The sequence below is a fragment of the Orbicella franksi genome, chromosome 7 (genome assembly GCF_964199315.1).
Source record: "Orbicella franksi chromosome 7, jaOrbFran1.1, whole genome shotgun sequence".
NCBI lineage: Eukaryota > Metazoa > Cnidaria > Anthozoa > Scleractinia > Merulinidae > Orbicella > Orbicella franksi.
This window is the reverse complement of record NC_138151.1, coordinates 28,683,271-28,710,219: the sequence shown is the minus strand read 5'-3', so window position 1 is coordinate 28,710,219 and position 26,949 is coordinate 28,683,271. Positions and strand designations below refer to the sequence as shown.

The window sequence follows — 26,949 nt, the reverse complement described above, 5'->3', positions numbered from 1 at the left end:
GCCTAAGCATTTGGCTGCTGCTATTCTGAATTTGGTAACAAAAGTGGCGAGTTTTTTAATTCATGGATGTCGAAAAAACCAAACGGAGCTCACTTATCTATCACACGTGGCCAATCGCGACATTGGTAGTAAGCACAACGGACCAATGAAATGCTCAGAACTGGATCATGGAAGTGAGAAGCGTAACCCGCAATCAAATGGCCGCAAAGCCAAGCGCGGGAAAAGACACGCAAGCCTAGCTATGATTGGTTCATGCTTTGCTCCTGATTGGTTGAATAATGAGCATGCAGCATATTTCGATTGGGTTTCGACGAAATGCGATCGAGTAAACATAATCCTTTCCCTGTTTGAGGGTCTGATGGGATTGCTGAAAACGAATTGATTAGCTAAATTTTGAGCGATTAAACTGATTTCATCCCATTTCTAAGCTACCAGTACGGTGCGTTCCTTTGGGGTAATCTGGATCAGGATCAGTGATCCAAAATCTTTCATATCATGGTACATCAGAGGAAGCGATGAATCCACTCTGGTCACAGATTCATCGGTTCCTTTGATACATCATGATCCGAGTGATCTTGGATCACTGATCCTGATCCAGATCACCCTAAAGAAACGCACCCTTAATTAAAGCTTGCAGATCTCAGATCTTATCTCTTAGTTAATAACGCCTTATTTCTCACTTGATAAGCCATCAGTTAACCCCCATCCAAACCCACCCCCCCCCCGAACCAACCTATTCCCAAAGCTTGTTTCTCGACCAAGCGACAGTTATGCATCTCATTACACTTTTTTAAGAGTCCTGGATTTTAAACTTAATTCGCCTTAATCACAGTCCGCCATGTTGGATGCAACGTCACCATTTTTCACATGAAAGCGAGGCCACGCGTGTTGAAACATCATGGCTGAGTCAGCGAGTACTTTGATTTCTTCAGAGTTTTGGTACTGCAATCCGGTGGACATACCGACAACAATATTTACCTGTGACAGTGACAGTGTATATTGGCTCGGGGAAGTCTACAACAACAGGAGAGGATGACAGTTCCGGTTGGACCTCCATAGAACTTTCCTCACCAGAAGCTTGGCCGAAAGTTGATGCTATGGATTAAAATGAAAAACATAAAAATACTTCTGATTATTTTACGATTTTAACCAGGGAATGTTTAAAGAGATACCGACAACAATATTTACCTGTCACAGTGACAGGGGACGATGGCACGCTTACATCAAACAATCGCACTCGTGCACGCGGTGGTTCTCGCTTTGTCGGAGATTTTCTTTTCCTGGGTGATCTTGACCAGCAAAAAATACTTGGAACTGCATGCTTATCCAGAACACGCTTCCCTGTTAAAGTTGTCTGAAAATCCGCTTCCTTAAAGTGTACAGAACATACTCTTGTGCTGTTTGTTATCTGTAGATGGACCAGATCATAATAATTAATGTAAATACATGCGCGCGACAATCACATCGATAACCTAACCAACTTACCTGGACACTTTTGCCCACGTCTCGCCGTATTTTGACAACCCACTGCTTTCGAATGGCTTCATCACTGGGAAATCGGTGAAAGATATGATTTGGAATATTTTTAAGCGATTATTTTTACATTGCAGCACTCAACAGTGATCTCCGTTGGGCATGATTGCAGATGATCGCCTTGTCTCCTCGATCGCCGGAAGTTGACTTTACACGCGTGGCCTCGCATTGGTGTCAAAAGTACATGACGTCAATCCAAGATGGCTGCTGTGCGATAAAGGCGAATTCTCTTTTTAAGGGATGTTTTTTAATCCGCATCTTGTTGATATTCATTACTCATTTTGCTCGACTTTAGCTTAAAAAGTTTTGAGCAGCGGAAACAAGGGCAGCGCTTAGGTACTTACAATCATGATCGAAACCAATTTACTAAATAAAACTAAAATTAGAGTAAACGATAAGTGCTTTAATAAATCACGCTTTTAAAAGTTTCCTCAAAAATGGGATCTCCGAGGTTGTCGTTCAGCAATTCTTTGACTTCACGACATCGTCATAATCATCAATGTTATTTTTGCCCTTTTTAAGTCAGTCATTTTTTTCAAAAGATAACGTGTACTATTTGTTAGCGATGTTTGTCCAGTTAAGGTTTTCATCAGAAGCGAAACGCTTTTAGGCGTGATTAATCATTTCAGTTTACGGGGGCCCGACCGAACCACCCCTGAATCCGCCCATGTAAAACATCTTGCTGTGTTCATTTCTGGACTACGAACTGAGCACCATTTTTCTAAGAAGATTAAAATTCCAGGGCGGGGTTTCCTCGCAGCTTTTTCTTTTACGTAAATCACAGTTTTTTAAAGTAACATATCAATAAGAGACATGCACTATATATCGGCAACACTAAAAGACCAATAATCTGCGCGGTAATGTTTAGCCCAAAAAATTCCTCGAGACCACACGTGATAAAACATCGTGTGAACATGTCTTGAGTCACAACGTTGGCACAAGAAGAAAGGCTGAAAAACGGCAAGTGTTTAATTCCCCGATTAATTTTAGACTGTGTTTGTAACAAATTAAACAATGTAAAAATGTTTCCATATTTGAGCTCATGACTTTTTCGCGAATGATTATTGATCAACCAATGCATGAAACATTTATATTCTTTATATAGGCTTCATCAGCTTCGTCAAGCGTGCTAGAGAAAACAAAAATTGTCAAGGGGATTTAAGCTTGTGTTATTTTAGTATCAGTTAACGCAAGCAAAGCAGTTTTGTTATTTTTATTTCGGTGAGATCCTTGCATATCTGTCATGTTAACATGAGTTTCTAATGGGAACATCATTTCGCAGCTTGACTTTAAACCCCCGGAAAACACGTCATTATCGGTGCAATATTATACAGATGTAATATCCACCCATGTGTTTTATACTGTTGCGAAATATCGCTCACGCGCATATACAAGACTTAACGCTTGTTTAAAAATAATTGATTATTTATTCAAAGTTATGTTCTAGGAGCTTTACCCCAAGTCAAAGAATGAGCGAGCCGCTATTAAGAGGAATGTTGGTGGCGTTAATTTCCTGCTTCTGGATAATGAAATGCGGTAAGTCGTGTATTTACTGTACGAGAAATAAAGCTGTGTCAAATATCATGAAAATATTGCCTAAAACGCATGTTGACGACTGAGAATTGGCGCAAGGGAAAGAAAGCTTTATCGCGTGGAGAAGCTAAAAAGGTCGGTAGATCAAGGCAGATCATAATTTAAAGTTCTTGTAGTCTGGGTTGTCATAGATAAAGAAAGCGAAGGTTTAATGCATCTGTTGAAACAGCTCAATTGGCTGGCCTGATAAAATCAGAAAAACATGCGAAGAACAGCCCGATCGTCCCAATAACAGAACGCAAAATTTTGATATCATTTGAGGGAAAATTAAAATTCTTATTGGTATGTTTTTTTCTGTCGTTGAAATGGCCATGAGCAATTAGTTCCTGAGACTTAGCTTTTGGTGATATGGCTTAAACGAAAAGGAAGTGACAAGATAAGGCAAACACGTCACGCAAATGCTTTGTAAGTGACGTAATTCAATACCGTTTCTTGTTCATCTGTCAGAACAGCTGTATCGGGCGTGCCACAAACCATTTATAAACTTCAGTATTTCGTCATGGAAATGATTTCCGTCACACGTGACTTTGACACAATGGGAACTTTCTCGTCACGCGGAATCGCGGAATCGCGCGATCGTGCGAGAATAGTGAAAAGGAACACATCGCGCGAGGATACGCAGGCGCTGGGAGCTCCTCGCGCCCGCATAGTTTGAGCTAACAAGCATAGCGTAGATCAGAGATTGACTTAAAGGGTAAAAGGTTACTGAAATTAGAAGATAACGAAAACCATGCAATTAATCTTTGTCGCTCATTGTAAGATAAAGATCGAGAAAAAAAATAGAGATCTTTGCGTTCTTTGCGGCGGATTTTCCTCGAGCAAAAGAGAGACTTCTCTCAGTTGATTTATGACCTGGTTGGGTACAAGTTGGCAATTAAGACAAGAAGAGAAACCAAGTCACTTATTACTGAGCTATAATTCAAGAAAACTACCGGTACTGTACCTCAAAATTTCCTAGTCCATAATGAAGATAAAGTGAAAGAATTTTAAGCATTCTAATGATTCAGTGACGGTAGTGAATTGTCGATGAAGATAAGCTAAGCTGTTGTAGCTGGAATTTTTTCTCCAACAGCGCGCTCTGATTCTCTCATTCGAGGTCACATGATACGTACTATTGATCCCAGAAGTCCGTTGAAATGGCTCTTTTTCAGGCCGCTTGCTAACCTGCGTCGCAGACGCAACCTACCGCGGGTAAATTTTCCGTCTGTGACCCAGGCTAGCCGTTTTCATGCACTGTTGGTTTCATTTACGTGATTAAAAAAAAAGTGATCACGTGATGACGGTTTTCATGATCGTATGATGAGTGTATATCTGCCCTTGGGATCGGGGAAATTGCTTCACAGTTTGTTTAAAAGTTAGTTGAGTTTCGCACTTTCTAGCGAGATACAATCCAAGATATGTTACAGAGAAGAGTTCCACAGATGCAAAATCCATCGCATGGAAAAGATTTGCCTCGAACTTGGTACTTTTGAGAAATTTAAATTGCAACAGCTGTGCTGCAAACTGTGGCCATCCGTTCCAAGACAGTGCCAAGAGATGCTTGTCGTCACGTGGTCACTTTTTTGAATCAGGTGAATGAAACCAGCAACGGTAAGTGCAATGGCCTGAAAAAAAGCCATTTCAACGGACCGTGGGATCGTCATATAGTAACAATGAAACTGTATCCCGCCAAACGCTTCTGACGTCGAGTGCAGAATCTGAGACGTCATGATCACATGGAGTGCGCTGTTCTTGGCCAAAATCCCTCCATTGGCATGTCTAGCATGCATAAATGTTTTCCGCAAGTAGTAGCTAGTAGTTATGCAAGTTCAAGTAAATACCCTCAAAGTAAGACTTAATTAAAGTTATTCTTCGTCAAGAGAAAATTCCTCTTGTCTTCGTGCTCTTAATACTGTGCCGCTTCCTGCGACTTTTACTAACGATTTATTTTCCTTTCATCCAGAGGGTGCTGTCTCAGTGAGTGCAAGACATAATGCCCCCGAGGGCGACAAAACCAGTATTAACTGCTCGGTGACAGACGAAGCGTTCACTGGATGGTTTGACTCCAGCGGACGAAAAATAACCAGTGACTCATCACAAAGAATTCATGTGCGAGCAGATGGAAGTCTTAAGTATCTGGAGATCAGCAAGGTCAATAGAACGGACCGCGGCACCTACGAATGCCGAGGAAAGACGAAAAAGGCGCAAGTTATGTTACTTGTGGAATGTATGTATCATAAATGGGGGAGGAAGTTTCCTAAGTCCTTTATAAGCCCCTACCCCTTCCCAGATTTAATTTCACGACAAACGTAAATAGATAAAAACCATCGAACTTCTCCACAATGGTCACCTTGGGGACAGAGGAAAGTGGCCGTTGCAGGAAAGTGGTCGTTATCGGGAGGTACGGGTGTAATATGACACGGTTTTTTCTTGGAGTTCAATGTTTTTATCTTTAAAAAAATGCTTCGTGTAGCAAGTAATCTCAATCACAATATATCAAAAAAGAAACAGAGACAAACGAGGCGCGGTATGGATCAAGTTTTGTGAACTTTTCCAATAAAAAATGGGGATGTTCCGTTACAATGCCATGAAAAAACTGGTGTTTCGGCAGTGCTGCCTTCATCCAATCAGAATTATTCCTCCGACAAGCTGGTGCTAAGTGCACTGACCAGTAAGATCTAAGATCTGACTTTATATCCATTTTAACTGGTTACTCGTTTTCCCGCGGTTTTCATGCACAAGGTGTATTTGTTTTTCCGCGCCTACCATCGGCTTTTGACTTTGCTTCAAGTTCTCCGTGATTATAGACCTTATTCATAAATGGCTGCCAATTTAAAATTCTTTTGTATGCATTTAAATTAGCCCAACCAACCTCGTTTAGAGTAAAACTTCTTTTGAATTATCAACTCAAAAACGAGGTTAGCTAGGCTAATTTTAATAATTACACAAGAATTTTTTAATTGGCAGCCATTTATGAAAAGGCTCTATATTAGTGCTTTGTAGCACATAAAAAACTTCAACCTCGTTCCCAAGATTTCTCTTCTTTTTTTCGCTCCAGAGGGCAGGAAAAAGAGAAACCCTGGGAACGAGGTTGAGAAAACTTCTCGAAGATTATTTTTACAATAACTGTCTTATTTCTCGCGCGCTGATTGGCTCATTTTTATCACGAGTAAGGGTACAGACGGATAAAATTTTAATTTATGTATGCTTTTAAGTTCAACGTTCAGCTGTCAAACTGTCAACTTTTCAACCAATGAGATTTTATTGACTTTTTTAAGTAGCCAATCAAAAAGCGAGAAAAGCTATTGACACTGTTCGCTTCATTTTGAATAAAATTTACTTATCTTTGTTTACGGCAAGTTTACGGCGTCTTTTCCCCTCATTTATTCCCGGCATTTGACCATTTTGGGGTCTTGTTATCGTAAAAAAAACAAATTGACGTCAGTTTTTTATGCATCTGTCCTCTTATTGATGGTAAATTTCATCATAACATTGTCAAAGTTTACTGCGGAACCACTCGCCTGCGGCTCGTGGTTGCACAGCCACTTTGACAATGTTATGACGCAATTTATCATCAATAAGAGGACAGATGCATAAAAAACTGACGTCAATTTGTTAAGTTGATAGCATTTACACAGTAACGACTGCCGCTTTTCATTGCAGATAGTCCCGTTTTAATCCGCGACAGATCCTCACGGAAAACTACATTTTCATCTCCAGACAGTGGTGAAGATGTCACGCTTACTTGCGAATTTGACGGTTTTCCAACACCGGAAATAAAATTCCAAAAAGATAGTATTGAACTGAACACTAGTGACGTCACTAGCGGAGCAGGTTTTGCTTCATACAAGTTTCGCGTGAGAAGTCAAGGTGATTTTGGATTTTACTCGTGTGTTGCTACAAATAGCAGAGGAAGTGAGACATACTACATGGAGGTATACGAAAGAGGTAAATTAAACATGTTGTGGTTTACTTTCAAGTTTTTCCTTTTTTCTGAGTTCAAGGTGTGTATGAGCACGGATGGTCTTCTGAGGGGTCTGGAGCAAGAGAAAAAGGGAAATCTCTCCTCAATGGTCGTTCTTCGCTTGTGTTCAAAGACTCCCCGTCTAATTGAAAGCCTGAAATGGGCCCGGGCCGAAGGAAGAGATTTAAAACCTGTCGACATTTTTGCAAATTTTACTCTAGGTTTACTTTTTTTCTAAGTTTACTGGTCCTCTAACAAGTGCTTTTACATTAATTACTTTTTTTTTCTCGTGTGAGGGTGCAAAGATCTCTCTTTTTTAAGCACTCATGTGATTATATTAAAATAACAAAGAAATGTACCGTCCCTAAACGATACTACCCCAAGGGTATGATGAAGTTTGGAAAGGGTTGGACTCAAAAAGCGAAGGATCTTGAAATCGCTGTGTTCTTTGTTCCAGGCCCGCCCGAGCCTCCAAACAACGTTCAAGTGTTTCCGACTTGTGACAGGATTGACGTTACATGGGAAGCGTCACGCAAGGATGGTGGAAGTGCCGTGACAGGCTACATGATTAGACTCCAGCGGGGAGAGGAAACAGTACAATCAGAATCCCTTTCGACCTCACAACAAACCACAAGTCTTGGAAGTCTGGAGAAGGGAACAGAATACGAAGTTCAAATAAGTTCCAGAAATGCTCTGGGCGAGGGAGAGTGGAGGGTGGTTTTTGTCAACACTACTGTGACATGTAAGGAAAGCTATGCTCGCTACTCTAACCCCCTTGAAAAGGCTATGTAGGTGTGTGCGACCCTAAAGGGTGTGAGGTTTGAACGGTTTTAGTCAACCTCGTTCCCAGGGCTTTTCTCTTTATCTCTAAAAGAAAAGCCCTGGGAACAAAATTAGGTTTTGGTATGAAAAAAGGTATGATTATCCCTCTGACTTGGCATTGGGTATTACGTTTAGGGTATTAATTTTTACATTAACATTGGCAAATTTGTCGCCCTTTTCAGGTGGTCACGCAAATGGAAGCCAATTCTGGTTAGCTGCGGTCATATATTAGAGCAGTGTAATAATTTTAGAAGTCTGAAATGCGGTCTCAATTTTTCTCTCAAGTCTGAAATAGGGTATGGAAAATCTCAGATTTTGATCTGAAATAGGGTACTGGTTTCAAGGTTCGGGCCGCACACCCCCCCCCCCCAAAAAAAAACGTTGGGGAGTACCCTCCGGGAATCTAACGTGGCATCAAGTCGCCGTGAACGTGCTTGTCCTCGTGACATGACTCGAGGGTAATTGGACTCGTACGCGATCATCGTGATCGGGATTGCGATAAGTGTGTATGTGTAAATCGCGTCCACCAGAATGAAATTTGGAAAAGAAAATCAATTTCCTGAATTGTTTGGTGTAACAAGACATTTTTCACTGACATCACGTTAAATAGTGAATTTTGTCATTTTCAGCACTCTGAGCACGGGGGATAGCAGGGTGGGTGGATGGGGTGGGGCTTTCTCCTGACGAGGACTAATCAGTCATAACCACAAGAAAACCAAGTTTTTTACCTTCTCTCTCTCTAGGTACAGGAAGACACACATCTTCAGCGAGCAAGTTGTCGTTTGTTCCGTTGATGATTATGAACGTCTATGGCGTACTTTGAAGAGGGAAGAAAACCTCGCGGAAGAACAGCAGCCATGACCTGTCTTAAGCGTAAACGGCATGTTAAGGGACATCATAACTGCTTAGTGGTGATACAGAGTAAAGTAAGACAAGCTAATCGTCCTAAAGGAAAGCCAGTTAGTCTTCCTCCCAGTTCCCACCGCAGCCGTTATCCGAATCGTAACACAACGCCCGGAGAAGCACTGCGTTACGCAGGCGCTCGAGGGAGACCACCAACTTGTCACAGTCGTCACGCAAACTGATTGAAGAACAGTCAGGACTAGTGCTTATCAATATTTGCGTTGGACTAACCTGTAAATTTCAAACTATGATGTGCAAGTCATTTTGCGACATAGAAACTAGATTGGAATTATCGGATTCTCACAAAGGAACGCGGAACTGGATATGTCAAGGAAAGATTAGAAGATGATTAGAATTTTATTGCAAGGAGGCTAGACCCAGAAAATATATCAACAGGAACAGGTTATTAACTTAATCCGAGTTCCGGTACTTTGTTTTATCTTACTGGCTCAAGCATCATCGAAGTCAGAAATCTTTGATTCCATCCCACAAGGTTGTGTGCACCCGTTTATTATTGCCACATTGTAAAATGTTTTGATGGCGAAAGAGCAATATGCGTAAAAAGTAGCGGCAGACTCAAGGAAAGAGTTGGGGGGAGAGGGATTGCAGAAGTGACAACGTTCAGAGAATGTGATCTTTTGATATATTATACCGTATGGCACTAAATTTTTGCGCGTTCTAATTTTTGCGATTTTGCGGCTTTTCCCACGATCTGCAGAAAAAAAGAAGTTTCGGCAAAAGATAATCTCGCAAACATTTTCTCCACAAAAATTTACTCCACTGGCGAAATTATACATACGAACATCACAAGTAGAATCTTGTTGCTGCCATCAGCCACACAAAAGCACAATGAAATTGTGATAAAGTGACACTGATCACTGGATTACTGTGTTTTTTATCTCTACATGTTGTTTTACTTTCAATTGTTTTAATTTCAACATGTTGTTTTACTTTCAATTGTTTTAATTTCAGTTATTAAACATGACTGCCCGAAAATCGCAAAAATTAATATCCAGAAAGCAAAGCCAGTCCTTTACAATCGCAAAAATTAGTTCCTGTAAAATACAAAAAAAATCGTCGATTCGCAAAAACTCCCGCAAAAATTTAGTGCCACACGGTACGCATTTTTTTTTTTTGGACAATTTTCCTGTGTAGCATACCCCCCCCCCCCCCCTTCAGATCCTCTCTTAATTTTGTCTTTCGTACTTACAACTCACGTTGAAAGAATGCTTAGGTTCACCAAAGCAAAGCCTTAACACAGTCTACGCAGCTTTTTGCTATTACCGAAAAGAAGTTCCTTATCACTATTTTTAGCTAAAATGCCGTCAGCTGCAGCTCAGACACTCGGCCGTAATTTTCCGTATCCGCGCGGAAATTACGCTAGACAAGGCGTCAGTTTCCACGTTTTAACTAGGAATTTATTTAATACAAATATTGTTTGTAAGAAAGTTTTACAGGTGTAAAAAATTCAAATGTTTTACAGTAAATTTCAGACGCACATTGTGTCTATTTGTCTTGTTTATCCATGCCATACCACAAAGAATCTCCCGAGGAGGTTCGCGCGCGAGGAGTCGCAAGGGAACGCGGAAATGAAAAAGGATAAGATTGGTTACAGAACACACTATCTATGGTTGTCTCTCAGGGAAGTGAGGCATAGGTAAACATTTATTTCGATCCAAAATACGATGACGGTGCGGAGTGGGTGCACGCGAAACATGAGGACATTTTTAGCTCATCAAAGGAAGTGATTGTAGTAACAACTTGACTGCCAAAAATACACTCATCTAGATGCGAGCTACTCGTGCACAAGACGCAAGAGGCCTCATGTGGGATGACTGAGCACAAATCTCTCTCCTCCGCTGTTGTTTTCATATTTTTGGAAGGGTGAAACAAAAACAAATGAGCAATAATTTCCGTTCGCTTTGACAGGAAAGACTGCAGGATAATTTCCTAACCCAAACATCGTGATATACTTATCAAACCACTATCGGACCGCATCGATGGTGAACCAGAGCATAACGATAAGCGCACAAGTCAAGCGAGTTTCGACATTTGCTGTTTTCCTAGATCGCCCGGATTTTTTTTTAGTTTCTGCCATAATGTATCAGTTAAAAGCCTCCCCTAACCGTACCTGGGCAATCTACGAGGATTGCGGAGGATAGCCACATACCGACAGACCGGCTTAGAACCCAAGGGCGCCAAGCATTCTATATCGTCGCACCGCCCAACACAGCTTGAAAAGCACAAAATAACCTGCTACTGTAAAGAAATAATTTCTTTTGTCTTGGGATCAATCCGCATTCCAGTTAAAATTTACCTCATAAATTGTATTGTTTAAATTGTCCACAAACGGGATCTCGCATGACGCACACACTGTTTGCAAACAAAACAGGTCGAATCCCAAACAAAATTTTCTCATTTCCCTTCTGAAGCAGAAAGTACGCTTAGCCCAGCTCATCATTACAAATCTTCGCGAATACTTCTTGTTCCATAGCGGGTTTTATTGGGGCTTGTTTTCACACCTTAAGATTAATTTCACGTCAAGGAAATGAAATGCGTTCAGACAAAAAGACGATACAATTAAAATCATTTTCATTGTTTATGCAATTTCCAGGAACTAGAGGTGCTTGGCGCGCCCGTGACATTCCAGCATCGCAGCGCGCAGAAGAAAGCATCGACGATAAAGATAATCTTTGCTCTTTTACAATTGTCTTAATCCTGTCAAATCAGACATTGGCCGACGTAAACATCACGATAACTTGCACTGTTCAAAATCCTCACAAGGGCCACTCATCCATTTTCAAACCTGGCTTTCCCAGTTGGAAACAATATTTAGCTATTAACTTTGATATGTTTGTTCCGATCTGGTTAAATATTTACTGTCGACACTAAAAGCATTTGAGAGCAACGTATATAAAATCCATTGAACCGTTCGGAGAATGAATTAGCGGTCATTAATTTGAAATTCGGCATTGTCTCTGTGCCTAGTTTTTCCTCGCGATTGTGCGAAAACTAAACTCGGAAATCATCGCATGTGATTTGCTTCTGTCGATCTTTTCCCAGTTGACAGCTGACAATAATAACATCAGGCCCATTGTAACAGGAAGGGTTGTCATCATTTTATATACACATGGTAAACGAAACTCGACACCTGAAGGGTCCGATTACAGCCGTCATTCCATCTTTAGTTGTATTCCGAGACGACGCCTTCCCTTCATAGTTACTAGAATTTAAACCAGTAACGCTGGGAGCTCCGAGATCTCGTACTATATTCATTACAGTTAAGACGTGGAGGAGATTGTCCACGCGTTGCCCGAGAAGAAACACAGATGTCTCGATTTTTTGTCGTCCTGATAGCCGCAGTGGTGTTTCTTTGCGGTCAAGCAAGTGAGTATTCTTTAATTTTGGATACTGGATTTTTGTAGTGTTCTGATTATGCAATTCGAAAGTGAAATGAATCTTTCACTGAAAAGGTCTCTCGAGATAATTGTACGAGCGCTTTAGAATTGCTTTCAAGGGACAGACGGTGTGTATTTTCTGCTATGTGACGAGGATTTAGCAAAGGGCGGGAGATTTTGGATTAATATGTTTGCACGTAGATTCCTTTGATGGTGATTCGTCAAACGACCTTGTCTAGTTGTTTTCGCCGTTCATATTCCACCAAGAGTAGAGAGTGTATATTTTGGCCGAACTGCAGTGGTTTTGCGACCGTTACGGCAGACTTAAACTTCGTGAACGCCCAAAGAGTTTCACCTTAAGGGGTTAGAATAACGCGGCGCTCATACACTTCCTTGAGCTTTGTTGTTCGATCTGCGATCGTCTGTTTTTCTTTTTTTCTTTCGAACGTTTAAGATTTTTCTTAATTCCTCTCTTGAGATGAGAAACTCCTTTACCTAAACAGAAAATCTCATCGAGTATATAGCATTTTACAAACTGACGCCGTTATAAGCGCAGCGAAGTGCGTTTTATCGCAAACGTTGTAAAGAAGTGTTATGTTACACCGCGGAACGCGTGCGAGAGAATAGGGTTGTTCCATTCTTGTTTCAGTTTTGTAAACCGCACGTAAAATATGAAGACTCAGTTACAGTTGAAATTCGTCTTGCTTATTCTGTTTTCAACTAAAAGCATTGTTTGCTGTAGGCTTGCCATGTCATCACAGTCGACGGACATTTTGTCATGCTACAAATATTTCACACCATAAAGCAACATTTCTTTGTTAGATCTTGTGTGTTTAGAAGAAAAAATTATAAATTCAGACTAGCGTTTGCTTCTCGTTAGAAATTGTTTTTGCTTTAACAAGGCTTTAATTGAGATTCTGAAGGCTAGAAGTGGCTCTTTTTTGCGCATTTCCCCTTCGTAGGCTGGAAAACATGTCTTGACTCGATCGCTCTCCGGAGGTAAAGTCCGTAGATGCGCAGTGGAAGTTATTTCACCTTTGAGCCGAGCTCTTTTAGGCGAAAATATCATGCTTTTACTGTATTCAGTGTAAATGGGAGTCTTGCGTTTTACTTCAGTGGAAACACTCCAAACCAATGCAGTATTTCCAATCAACTCCTCATTGAACGCTAGCGTAATTATGTCTGTGATAGTATTCCTTTGAAAGTCAAAACAAGAAGTTTACATTTTTCAAAAGGCTTCCCATTTTAAGAAAGTTCTCTTCGTGTTTTTCTGTTTGCGCTCCATTTAAAATAAAGCATCCCGGTTAAATATTTGCACTGAAGGCTTTTAGCTTGGGGCAAACGTGACCAGAGAAAATGCGGTTGTTTTTGTTTCCGCAGTAGCTATTGTTAGGTCTTGCATCACATAATTGGAATACCATTTCGCTGGAGTTAGAGAATTTCATTTTGTACTTGTAGAAGAAACAGCGTTATAAATTAACAGTAATTCTCATGTGAGGAGCGTTTCTGCAGCCGAAAAAAACAGTTCCTAATTTTTTTCAAATTTTGCCTTTATAAAACATTCACAACAGATAAGCTGTGTTGATCGGCTGTGCTCTTGTAATAAGGATGATGCTTCGAATTATTAAGCCAAAGCACGTCATTGTAAAGTGACACGGGAATACCTCAGCGTTGTAGTTGTGCGAATCCGCACGGCTGAACTGTTAAACAATCATTACTTCGAATTCCTTATCGTAAACGCTGACATATTTATCCCGTCGTGTAAAGGATTACTCTTAGTTCGCTGTATTTTACTCCTGTGCAGATCAAAAAGGCAGCATTCGCAAACGTTTTGTAATGTAAATTTTTGCGACAGACGCATGTTTTAGGAAGATATATTCTGATGGCTTCCAGAGAGACCTGAAATCTACGAGTTTGTCGATTTCGTCCTAATGCAGCCACACTTGGAATGTCATCATCACTATTGTATCATCAAATTGAAACATGAATTTAAGAATTTTAAAAATGAGTTCATGGTTTTCTTCATTCAAGAGGAATGTTTTACATTGTTTACGTTTTCATGGGATCCTATAGTAGCTTTGAAACTTTTCTTTTGGGCCCTCTTTTTCCAAGCAGTTTTACATCCATGTTTGACGGCGGCATTTCCAATTCCTAAAATTGAGATAACAGTTGTTCCGTTTTTCTGTAACATAAAACGCGTTCACCTGCCCTTAACCCTTGATAACTTTACGTGTTTTTTTTGTTTTTGTTTTTGTTTTTTTTTCGAGCAAGAAGGATATAAAATAAATTTATCAATATTATATTTTGTTGCAAAAATGGTGTCCCATCCCAGGTAAAATCTCTCCAGTATGATTCCTTTCTGTCTTGGAGCTCCCAAATTTAAACCAAGTACCCCAGCTGCTATATTGTAGTAAATACTGTGTGTTACAAACATTTTGCAGGGATTCCTGTTATGATCCACAATATTTTCCTGTTGAAAGGTTTTTTGGACAAAGAGTTTTCCTTTTAAAAGTTTGCTATCTAGCAAATACCATCCAAAGTGAGGTGGCCTTTACCAACCATGAACAAAGAAATAACTTGTTGACTTTATTTTCCTAAACGAACCCCTAATCGCAAGCTATAACTCAGATATATGAAGGTTTACGTAATGACTTGGCGATGACCTATCGGTTTTGTATGCTGCTGTTGTTGATTTACTTAATTGCTGCTTTATAGTAAAAGGGGAGAATTATTGACAATAGCAGAACAGAATAGGAAAGTGTACATAGGGTTTACACATTATGTTTTCAATCAAGTTGTGGAAGCTGAAAGTGTTGTCTCTAGCTCAGAAGAAACTTGTCAAAAGAATATTTAGCTTGTCGGTCAAGATCAAAGTTTCAAGTTGGAACTGGTGTTTCAAAAGGTGATTTAAAATAAATTTGATGAAGCCTCTAGTAGCACCCACTATTGGTAGAAAAGGTCAAGTCTTTATTTTGCCAGGTTTCTTATACCGCTAAAGCTTATCCTGGTTTGTGTACTGTTAAGTGACCTGGAGCATTTCTTTTCTCCCTGGGTATGATGCAAGCCTACCACAGGGCCACTCTCGAGCACTTAGAGAGAGGCACTGTGTTATGCCCAAGAACTCAACGCAGTAGCCTTAGTAATGATGTGTCACAGTATACAATCCATGCAAGTGACTGAAGTTGCCTTTAGTGGCTCTCTGAGGATATCGCTGTACACCAGCCAATTCTCATGCTTAGGGCTCGAGACTCATGCTGTCAGGTCAAAAACTTTGATCTCATGCCTACTCATATTTACAGACCAAAATCTTTGAAAGATTTTAGCCTTTACAGCTGTAACTTACAAACTTTCAAAAATATGTAAATGTGAACTAATGGAAGAAAAGAAAAGTCTATGTAAATGATGGTACACTTTCCCCAATTGTCCAATTTTCTGCATAACTGGATGTTCATTCCAAACACCATCACGAAAAATTTCTGGATGTCTTTGAATGTGATAGAGTCTTCTTCCAAAATCAAAGCCTTACCAGGATAAAAATCTGACACCTGATATTCAGAAAAAAATGGCAGGTTTATGGTTTATTGCTGTCATAATTGAAACAATGAAAATGTGGATGACTGAAAGCACGTAAAATATATATCTAGGGCTGCTAATAAGGGCTGTAACCCCTTAACACCTGTCACAGCTGAGTATGGTATGGTTGATGGGCCACTTAGCACCTTTAGAGCAGTTTCTTTAGTCCTAGAGTTTCGGAGGATCAAATCTCGTCAAGATAGAGGGCTTCTGTTGGGGGGGGGGGGGGGGCATACCTGTTTCCTGTTTATTAATGCTGCTATTCTCTAAAATGTTTTGTCAAGATTCCAGTTAGTGCAGGTAGAGATATCCCTTTGTTAAGTGAAATTGATCCAAAAAAATCCCTGTTTCCATGGAATAAATGACCATGTTCTGTTGTTCTTCAAAAACCCCTGGGAGGTCCTCAATGTGTTATACCGAGCATCTCTTGTGCCAACCAGCTCTTGTAGCTGTGGGTCTCATGGCTTTGGTCAAAAACTTCAATTTTGCTCCTTAAATGATGCTTTGAGACCAAATTAGCTGAAACAATTTGAGCTATTACAGCCTCAAGGGCACACTTAAGAAAACTTTGAACATGATCGGCATTTTAACACAAGTTTGTGTAAATTATATTACACTTCTCCTGAGTATCTGATTTTTAAAGGAGATTAGGACTGGTTCTGTTAGGCACAAATACATCTTGGGGACATGACCAACGAGAAAATGTTTGGAACATTTATTAAGGAAATGTTCAGAACATCCCTAAAAATCTTTGGACATTTTCAGATATGATTTGGTCTTCTTTGACAATCCTGACTCACCCAGTCCAAATTTCATGCTGAACCTCTGAAAAACAGGAAATTTAAAAAGTCTGTCCAATGGTTTCCATTTTAGATAAAAACTTAATGTAGGCAACTTATGGTAAAACCCCTTTGTTAGCTTTAATGTGCTACACAGTATCGTAAGGATTAATATCAAATCTATACTATCATGTTAGGCTTTCATTAGCGTCTGTTGGCATTTCGAAGTTATGTTCTTGATAGTCATACTGCTAACAGTAAAGGTGAAGTGTGCACACGAGCCAGGTGGCCCATTAGGCCAATGCTTATCTCCTGTTTCTGTAGCATGAAGTGACTAGGAGTTTTTCTACTCCCCCTTGGATGGGATGCTAGTCCATCCCAGGGTTGCCGCCCAGCATTACATTTTCTGGTACCCATTTATACACCTAGGTGGAGAGAGACACTGTGAGAGTAAAGTGTTTTGCCCAAGAATACAACAAAACACAATGTCCCTGTCCAGGGCTTGAACCTGGACCTCAAACCTCAAACCCCGACCCAAGCACACTCACTATGAGGCCACCATGCCTTCCACACTGCTAACAACAAGTCCTTTATGAATTGTTCCAGGGGCGGATGTAAAACTATCATTACCTCTTGTACCTGCCAAAGTTGGAGCAACAGTGTCAGTTACGTGTACTGTGACTGGTGAGACTTTCCTTGGTTGGTTCAATCCAAGTGGAAGCAAAATAACTACTTCACCATCAGCTGATATTCGAGTTGAAAGTAGTGGAAATAAACACAAGCTTAAGTTTGTCGATGTTAAAGTGTCTTACGGAAGCAATAAATACGAGTGTCGTGGAAGCAGCAACAAAGAAACATTGATTGTACATGTCGCTTGTAAGTACAAAGTCTATATATACATAGTGTACCATTTGACGTGACAGTATGCTCAGATTTCTGTTGCGTTTTTTACACAATCTGTTCTGAGAAGCAAACAGTTTTCCAAGAGCAAAGCTTGAGGAAAAACTGTGAGCTTCAAGGAACAGGTAATGTCCAAAGACAAATATGCGGGCATATTTTTTAAGTCAAAAGTCAAATACTTTAATGCATTGTTTGTAACATGGCCTTCGTAATTTGTTTCAGTTAATATAGATCAGGTTGCCAAAACTCAGCACATCAGAATTGGAAATGTGGACACCATTAAGCTTGGCATTTCTGGCTATCCCAAACCAACATATACATGGAAGAAGGATGGTAGGGAGTTGAACCCTGCTTCTGATCGCCGCCTGAGTGTACTTGATGATGGCTCTTTGAAAATAGACAAGGTGGCAAAATCTGATCGAGGCAACTACACTTGTAAAGTTGAACAAAGTGGATTGGAGCAAGATGCTAAAATTGAGGTGTATGCTGTGGGTAAGTAAAAACCGCACATTTAAGTTATGAAATAGAGAATATTTTCAGTGTTTCTACCCAGTTATAAAAAAAGTTGAAGTCTAGAATAGATAGAATATAACAGATAGTTTAATTATTGAGTTTCAACAGTGGCAGTATGTTACTGAATTGTGTAGAAACTTTACAAAATATTAAATAACTTAAGAAACAATGCAAAGTGAAACCAAGAAATTAAAACAACTATTTACAGTGACTATATATACAAAACAATCATTCATCTTGTTCGTTTTACATGTGGGCAACTGAAATGGGCGTACACTGTGAAGGTTCTTAACACGCATGATCGGTGGGGGTAGGAGGGGGCATAGCTTGTGATCTTGATTGCTTATTATATGTCTGCAAAAAGCTTAGCTGATATAGCACGGCGGGGTTCTGCGAGGCTGATTAGGTTTTGCTGCTGACATAGCATCCCAGAGGACAACAAAGGAAAAATAATACTGAATGCGCTTTTCTGTAGAGATTTAAGCTCACCAGAGTGGTACTCAAAAAGGACATGGTAGAAGACTGCACGTGCGTATTCCATAAAAGGGTGGATGCAGGTGGTATAGAATGTTATAAGGTCTTTGGTCATAATGTTAGCCCTTTTCAGTTGTCTAAGAAAGTACAGTTTGGGAGAAAGAGAAATAATGTTGGAAAATGAGCTGCTGTTGAGTGCTTTTACAGCTTTTTGAAGGAAAAAAAAACATTAAGAATCATTTATATATTTTGGTTATCAAAATTGTGAATTTACTTTGTGTTGTCATTATTACATCAACAGCTTGTGCTAGTTCTGTGTTTCTTTCAAATTGAAGGACAACTGTATTATTGCATACTTTCTACCAGGATGATTTCTAGATAGACATGATTTCTTGAACTCATGAGAATAATGCACTTTTGCCTCTTAGAGCTGCCAAAGATCAACCCATTCTCCGTGCCAAGGAGGTATTTAACTCAGGGCTATCCAGCCTCCTTCATATGCAAGGTGACTGGTGTTCCTACTCCCCAATGCAAATGGCTCTCCCCAGATGGAAACCAAATTAATACAATTGGCAATGTTCAAGTCAGTGGGTGTAATCTGACCTTTACATCAGTGGACGTGTCATTTACTAAAGGCAAATACACCTGCGTGGCTTTCATCAAGATTGAGCAAACTGGAGAGGAGATTGGTCAAGCCAGTGCTGTAGTGGAGGTGGTTGATGTGTTTGGTGAGGATCATGTCATGGATAAAGATTTTGAATTTAGGATTTGATATTAATATTTTGTGGACTAGTGGTGTGCTGGTGCAATAAACAGCAGTAGCAGTGTGTCCATAGGAATAAGGGCCAGATGAGTTCGGGTATTTCAATCAGTTAATTTAGTGTCCTCCTTCCGGCTGGTGATACCAGGAAAAATCCACCCCAGCCTCCCAACAGATAGTATTCTGGAAATTCTCATGGGAGGGGGAGTCAAGTACCCTGGGAATCCAGGTTGGGAGGGGGGTAGGGGGTGAGTGGGTCTGGAGTGAAAATTGTTAAATTTTAAGGCGAGTTATACATGTATGGCAAACCCAACTGATCGATTTGTATCTTACATTGAAAGCATCGTTGGTTATTTAGGATTTAGAATGTTACTGTAGGCATCATCTTCGAAATTAAATCAAAATTCTTGCACTGAAATTGTTATAAAGGCAGTGTTATTTGAATTTTGAAAAATGGTCACAAGTTAATCATGGAATTGAAGTGACCTTCAACATTAAAACCATTTGATTGGTCAATGCCAGTCATGTTTATCTATGACTGAGTTTCGAATCATTTTTTTCTTACAGTATTGAAAGCATTCCAAAATGTCATCAAAGGTGCCAGTTTTTGTCAAAAAAAAAAACACGAAAGAAAAATAGAAGCAGTATTTGATAATTCTACATGTAGTTAGAATTCAGCTGCAATTGCCAGCCATTAGACTTCTTCGAACGTCCATGTCAAAATCGTCAAGATTAACTCCATTGGATGCTATTACAGCAGTTTCTTAAATGGATATCACTTGTGCGTATTTTGTGTAATTGTTTTAATTTTGTATTTCAGTTGCACCAAAGATTGTTACACAAGGCATTCCTGTATCGTTGAAGAGAGGGGACAACTACAAATTAAAGTGTGAAGCAACTGGCAATCCTCTCCCAGATGTGGCATGGAGACAAAATGGGGTCATAGACCGTCGACAGCAGGTAAGGAAACTAGAAAGTAACCAAATTGTTTCTTTACAGGAGATCTAGAGTGTACAGTGTAAAGTCTAAGGAAATTCTCAACTGCGTGATTTACAACTCTGCCATGGAGACCGGCCAGCATAATTTATGAATTTAAGAAAATATGTGCACTGATTGGTTAAAAATCGTGTTTCTATGAAGCAATTAGATTATGAGCCTGAGATTTCTATCGCGTGATTGTTGACTCGGGTTGCGCCCTTGTCAACTATCACACATAGAAATCAAGAGTGAATAACCTAATTGTTTTAGTATAAATCTATTAGTCGTTCAAAACTTTCATCCAAATCCTCTTTACAGACACTTCAAAAACACAAAGAAGCGGCCCCCAGTGCACTCTGCTGTGCTACTCACTATCTATCACAGAATAGAACGTGACTAGCGTAGCCAATCAGAGGACAGCATTCGTGATAGAATGCTAGTAGATTTATACTAAAACTCAATAGAAACACAGAACTAGCACGAGCTGTTGATATAATGATGGCACAAGCAAAGAGAATTTTACATTTTGATAATCATAGTTAACAAGTTGTTTTCCTTTTTTTTGTCGTGGTTTTTTCTAAAAGAAATAGGAAACATGTTCTCCATGTTTCTATCAAGTTATAGAAACACTTTGGGAGAACTCGAAAAAGCTGTGGAAACACTCACCTATGGCTTGTGTTCCCATAGCCTTTCTCATTCTCTCAAACTTCCACTCGTATTTCTATAACTCGTTAGAAACACAGTACACGTTTTCTATTTCTTAAATGGCAGCTTAAATAGTCAATCTCTGCTAATGAGGCTTTCTGCATATTGAAGGTAAGACATTTTGTTCTGTTTTCTTTCTCTAGCAAACTAAAGGACAAAGCATAATTGAGTTCAAAAACATCCAAGTGCAGGATGGTGGAGAGTACATTTGTGAAGCGAGCAACACTGCTGTTGATAGCCAAGGAAATACCATTGTGAAGAATTTGTCGATACCCATTAACATTGAATGTAAGGGGATAAATCCTTTTTTTCTTTTCACATAAAGCTATCTTATGGTACAGCTCAACCCTTGCTTGAGATGAGAATCTTGCATTGTGAGGCGAGAGCTTTAAAATCTCTACATGTATTTTACCTCTGAGCATTGCTTATTTAATATCCACTCTTCCAAGGAAGGTCATGACAACTTTTGATGGAAAGGGAGTCTCAAAAGCCAACATTTTCTTATGACTGGAATTTTGGAAACTGGTTTTCAAGTCACAGATTTAGGAATGGGGAGAGAGAGAAAGAGAGACAGGTCAAATCAGGAAGTGTTAACCAAAGCAAAGAAATGGAAATTGTTACGTTTCACTGTACTGCTCAAATTTGAACCTGGACTGAAAACTATTTAATTAAGTCTAAGATGTTTTCTTGTCCCACGGTTACAACATAAAAATTGTTTCTATTTATTTTAATAATAAAGAACTTGCTACATATTCGTGATTTTTCATTGTTTAATGAAATGCAGACTGCATGTTACATTATTAGAAACCCGGTGACAAAGCTGGCACCCTAAGAGTCTCTTTGCAGCTCATTTAAGAGCACCCGATTGGTAACTGGGGGGTCTTGGTTTTGAATCTCAGTTAAAGAATCAGATTCTGTCTGTTTTCTTTGGCAGATTTTTTCTTTGTGGCATGATGATTGTCATATTTCACAATTATCATTTTGTTTGTTAATGTTAATGTGGAGGTGCAGTGGCCTCATGGTTAGTGTGCTCGACTCACATCAAGCAGTTCGGGTTCAAACCCTGGCCGAGGACATTGTGTTGTGTTCTTGGGCAAGACACTTTCCTCTCACAGTGCTTCTCTCCACCCAGATGTATAAATGGGTACTGGTGAATTTAATGCTGCAGGTAACCCTGCGATGGACTAGCATCCCATCCAGGGGGGAGTAGAAATATTCCTAGTCGCTTCATGCTACAGAAATAAGTTCTAGCCGGATGGGCCTCTTGGCTTGTATCCAGACTTAAACTTTTACCTACCTTGTTACAGTAATAGTACTGGGGACTGGATGGTAGTAACATAGTAATCAATATTCCAAACATATTTCATGAGTAGTCACTACTCTGTGACTATTTACTTTCCAACCATGGTAGCAATATGAAGAGTGTGTTGTTCTCTGGTGAAAAAAAATTTTCAAGTGTGTTTAAAAAGTGGCATTTTTCATTTTTAGCAAAACCTTTCATCATTGGGCTGGCCTCACCCAGAGAAGTGTATTCTTATTTGGGCAACAGTGATCCAACATGGGTGCGATGCAAGTTTGGTGGTTATCCAGAACCATTTGTTACTATGCGATTTAAAAAAAAGCTCATGTCCAATGCTTCAATAGTTGCTGAAAAGAAGCTCTTCACAAATGCCTTGAAGAACTTTGGTGTGTACAAATGCCATGCACAAAATAAATTTGGAACCACAAACTATTCCATTGAACTCAAGTTAGCAGGTAAGAAGGATTCCTTGTTTCCAGTCAGTGACCAATTTTGGAGGCTGAAAATGGTTTGAACAATTAATGTGTAATTGAATGTGACACCTATAGAGAACACTTCCTTGAATGTTCTCGTGCAGTGTTTTGCTTTTTGCTTCAGACAGTGAGTGTTGAATTGGGTTCTTGAATACTTAAAGGAAAATTTGCCCAATAACACTCATTTCATCAATCACTGTGTGAACTGAACTGAATTCGTTTTTAAAACTGTTTTAATTCAGCTTTGCACATTCTGTTTTTGGTCAATGAAATGGGGCCAATGTGTGGAGGGTGATTTGATGTAAGGAGGTGTTAGGTGGAGTAATAATTCTTTTAATGTTTTTTTTGTTTGTTTGTTTTGCTATTTTCAGAAGCACCAAGTAAGATTGAAAATCTTAAAGCCACACCCAGCTGTAAGAGTATCAAACTCAAATGGGAGCGGCCAAAACAAGATGGAGGCATGCCCATCAACAAATATGTCTTGACTTATTCAAGGACTACTCGGAACATCGATGGAGATGAAACATCGTACATTATCACTGGTCTAGAACATAACACTGAATACAGCATCTCACTGAGAGCCACTTCCAAGGCCGAATGGGGCCCCCCAGTCCGTGTAAACGAAAAGACTAAAGAACACTGTGAGTTTTAGAATAACTGACCATAATTATGCCATTCACGTTGTCTTTGTTTCTAACTACTGTAGCTGTCAGTGGAAAACAGTAGCCTGAGAAACCAGGCTTATCTTCGTATGTGTTAGTCTGGCCCTGGTTGAGTGGCATCTGCAACCAGGTCACTTGCACCCCTTAAAAAAATCTTACTGTTGTGAATTCCCTCTTGAAGGTCAGTGCTAGTGGTTCAGTGGTCTGAGCAAACATCATGGAATGCCTGGGACATTTTCATATTACCCTTCTCGGTGTTATCCAAAACCTAGCATTTCTTGTGGGAAATATTGGAAATAACAATTCCTAGAATTTTGATTTGATGATGTTGTGAGGGTACATGCCCCCCGCCCTCTCTGCCGGTGCTTGGCAGTTGTATTCACCTATGCAGCCTTTTACCTCAAAACAAATACTGAGAAAGTTGAAAAAAAAAAAAAAAAAAAAAACGAACAAAAAAACCCACAAAGAGAGACTTACATGTGTTTGGTTATTAATGTCAAAAATTTTAGGATTAGATCTTCTCTACGGTTAACTTTTGAAATAAGCCATAGGGCATGCTACAGCAACAGTTGAAAGCTTCTAAATGGTCTTCAACTGGCTCGTGATTTTGTAAGGTGTAAAAGTCACATGTGATAAACAGTACCTCATGAAAGTGGTCACACAGACTACAGTTTCATCCATAGTGTCAACATCTGGAACCTCCTTAGTAATCTTATTAAGCTTATAAGCTGACCTGCAGTAATAGATTGTAAACAAAACAGCATTGATCGAAGTACTGAAAGTTAAAATGTTATGGAAATGTTATTCACTTACTAAGTAAGGTAAAGTTTTCATTTGTCATTGGTCAAAATGGTCATTGAAGAGTTATTTTAAAGAAATAATAAAAGCCTTAGAAAGGTGAAGTATTTAGGTCTTAAAGCAATGTTCGGAAGTTGTCTTGCATGATTTTCGACTTTAACTCGCAATTGATTGTTTAGCATTAATCTAAGTTCAATTTACTTGTACTTACATTGCAATATAAAGAAGCGTTCCTTTCTTTGATGTAGAAGTTGCAGTCGAAGCATTAAAGTAGCCGTCATTTTTTCCTTTCTTTGTAGGTGCACCCGGGCGACCAGTCATCTACTCGCCTGCGTCCACTCTGCTAACCAAAGACAGCTTCACGCTGAAGTGGCGGCGCCCTGAGGAGACTGGAGGCGATGATGATGTCACTTACACCGTGCGATACCGCGTGGAGAAAGATAACAAGAAAGGCCCGTGGATAACAGATACTACGAAAGGACTAGAGTATGACTTCAGCGATCTGGACAACAAAGTCCAGTACAAGTTTGAGGTGATCGCCACAAACAAAGGAGGAGAAAGCTTGCCTGGAGAGAGATACATCCAGACAAACTTCCCAGGAGGTAATTTAAACGAAAGGACTTAATAATTTACGGCATATTTAGATGCCCGAGTGCCAGATTTGGTGAAAATTTCGCAAGGAAGAAGTGATGGATGAAAAATTGTGTTTCGCTTCTTCAGTTGCTTTCCAGTATGTCACTTGCCAAAAAATTCGGACGATTTTAATTTTGGACAAAAAAAGTGTCCGAAAATAAAACATTCCGAAAATTTAAAATTTAATTAAAATTTAATTTAATTTTAAGTAGCTATCAAGCTCTTGTTTCCTTTACGAGGAGAACCCGTAAATTACCGTCTCCGAAATTTATCCGAAATGCGATTAAGTGTTCAATAATTACACGTCCGAAATTTTACTAGAAACGTCCGAAAATTTTTGTAAGTAATGTAGTCCCCTTTTTGCTTAGTCCGTATAGCGTGGCTTGAAAATAACTGAAAAAAGAGCGAAGCATCCAGAGGCTTTCGCTTCTTACGCTTTTTTTCAGCCACGCTCGACGGAGAACTCGAAAGAGGGACTGCTCGTAGTCTAAGTGTATTTTTAAATGTTTTTTTTGCGTTTCTAACTTGTGCATCTTGTTTTGCAGAACGCAGTTTAGAGTCCCGCCTCCTGTCCAGTGTCGTTCTAACCCTTTTTGCTGGAGGGTTTCTTCTGCTGCTTTGACATCATGAACGCTGAATGCAAACAAACGCTTCATCGCAAGAGACGTTCCGCAAGGACATTTGAACGAAATAGATTTTGTAATACATTTATTATAAGAGACATTGAGGGCGCACTGATTTATACAACTACCATACTTGAACCCAATATTACGCTGAATTTTAGGCTTTCGGCCCTGTCAGGTACCTCTTTCGAACCGAATCTGAGTCCGCAGTTGTCGTTTCTGGTCAGTGAAATTGCTAGGAAACCACTGACTTCTTTTCTGGCCAATCTAACGCGTGAATATTTGCATAACTGGCCGAGTTTGATTTGATGATAGGTCAAGGTTCCCCCGTTTGAAATGGTACTAGCTCCTTAAACAGAACTCGTCCAACTTAATTCGAGTAAATTTAATGCTAGTTTTCCTTAGTGTGATGAAATAATATATAATCATGTCAACGTTAAGCGCGTGGTTTTCCATCCATTGTTGGTGCACTTGGAACTTTTTAAACGTAACGTTCTTGCCGTATTTAATAGGGCATTCCTCAAGAGTGTGACGCACATGTAGCAAACAATTGATACGTGTCACGCACTGTCACATTGCGTGACGTCCAATTGACGGATGCGAAGGATGTTTTCAAGGTGGAGACTTCCTATTTTCTCGTTGCGTGAAACTGGGGTGGTGATTTTCCTGTTTTCGATGTAGGGAGCAAATTTGATGTCTATAAACATGAATACTGTGACACACAAACATGAAATGATTGATAATTTTCGTATTCTGTGGATACAGAAGACGTTTTGTAAGTGTTAGGTTTTATAAAGCTGTGTTAGCCTTTCAGCGTGTCACCTCTCCCCACATCGTGGAGGAGTTTTGTTTAGCATATTATAGTAACCTACCTTGAAGATGTAATGTTGTCTTAGTTTAAGTAAGGCTAATTAAGTAAATAAATAAATAGAGTTCTGTAAACAGGGTCGGTTAATTTTAAAATCAGTCCTAGGGCCTTAATGATGAACAAGCCATGTTTTGAAAATTCTCCCTCCGAAAGCGATCAAGACCATTGTTATACAGAGTGAAGAATGCATGACGACGAAAAAAGAACTTAGGGTTAGTTTTCAGATTTTTTTACATACACCAGTTTCTTTGGTGTTACACATTAGTAATAAAAGATTACTTTCATGTTTAAGTTGCTTTAAACGCTGCTTAAATTTTACTTGTCAAATAACATGTATAGATACAATGCAAGACATGGTAATTTCTCTGTAGCAAAGGAATATAATAAAATAGTCCTGGTTAATGAATGTCTTGTTTGTTCGTCTCATCTTTTGTTTCCGCGAAGGGATCGCAGACCTTCGTGAATCAACTTTTCGCACAGAGTCGCGCAATTTTGGAAATAAACGATTGCGTGACAATCGATAAGGCCATCACAAAACAAGCTTACTCTTTTAAACGAAAAACAAGAGACTATTTATTGTGTTTTAAGAGAAAAGTGTTTACACAAATTAACAGTCTAGACCAGGGTTAATTAGAAAAAAGACGACTTTTAATTCCGAGGTTAATATGAAACCTGCTTTAGTGGAAGATTATACGGTTTGCAAGCTAAAAAGTGTGAA

At 39.6% G+C, this 26,949-nt stretch overlaps 2 protein-coding genes across 2 annotated transcripts; both read left to right on the top strand.

Annotated features, from left to right (window-relative positions):
- Nucleotides 1–898: 898 nt before the first annotated feature.
- Nucleotides 899–9,962, top strand: LOC145493709 (myosin-binding protein C, fast-type-like). Its single transcript, XM_081473173.1, has 8 exons — nucleotides 899–994; nucleotides 2,981–3,069; nucleotides 3,574–3,775; nucleotides 4,608–4,716; nucleotides 5,069–5,332; nucleotides 6,769–7,053; nucleotides 7,527–7,811; nucleotides 8,635–9,962. The coding sequence occupies exons 1-8, from the start codon at nucleotides 899–901 to the stop codon at nucleotides 8,712–8,714; spliced, it is 1,410 nt and encodes a 469-aa protein (XP_081329299.1). The 3' UTR covers nucleotides 8,715–9,962.
- LOC145493269 (neural cell adhesion molecule 2-like) lies at nucleotides 9,960–26,637 on the top strand. Its single transcript, XM_081472693.1, has 10 exons — nucleotides 9,960–12,181; nucleotides 17,151–17,420; nucleotides 17,667–17,936; nucleotides 18,860–19,159; nucleotides 20,012–20,151; nucleotides 21,018–21,162; nucleotides 22,363–22,629; nucleotides 23,019–23,288; nucleotides 24,407–24,709; nucleotides 25,286–26,637. The coding sequence occupies exons 1-10, from the start codon at nucleotides 12,124–12,126 to the stop codon at nucleotides 25,360–25,362; spliced, it is 2,100 nt and encodes a 699-aa protein (XP_081328819.1). The 5' UTR covers nucleotides 9,960–12,123; the 3' UTR covers nucleotides 25,363–26,637.
- Nucleotides 26,638–26,949: the final 312 nt, after the last annotated feature.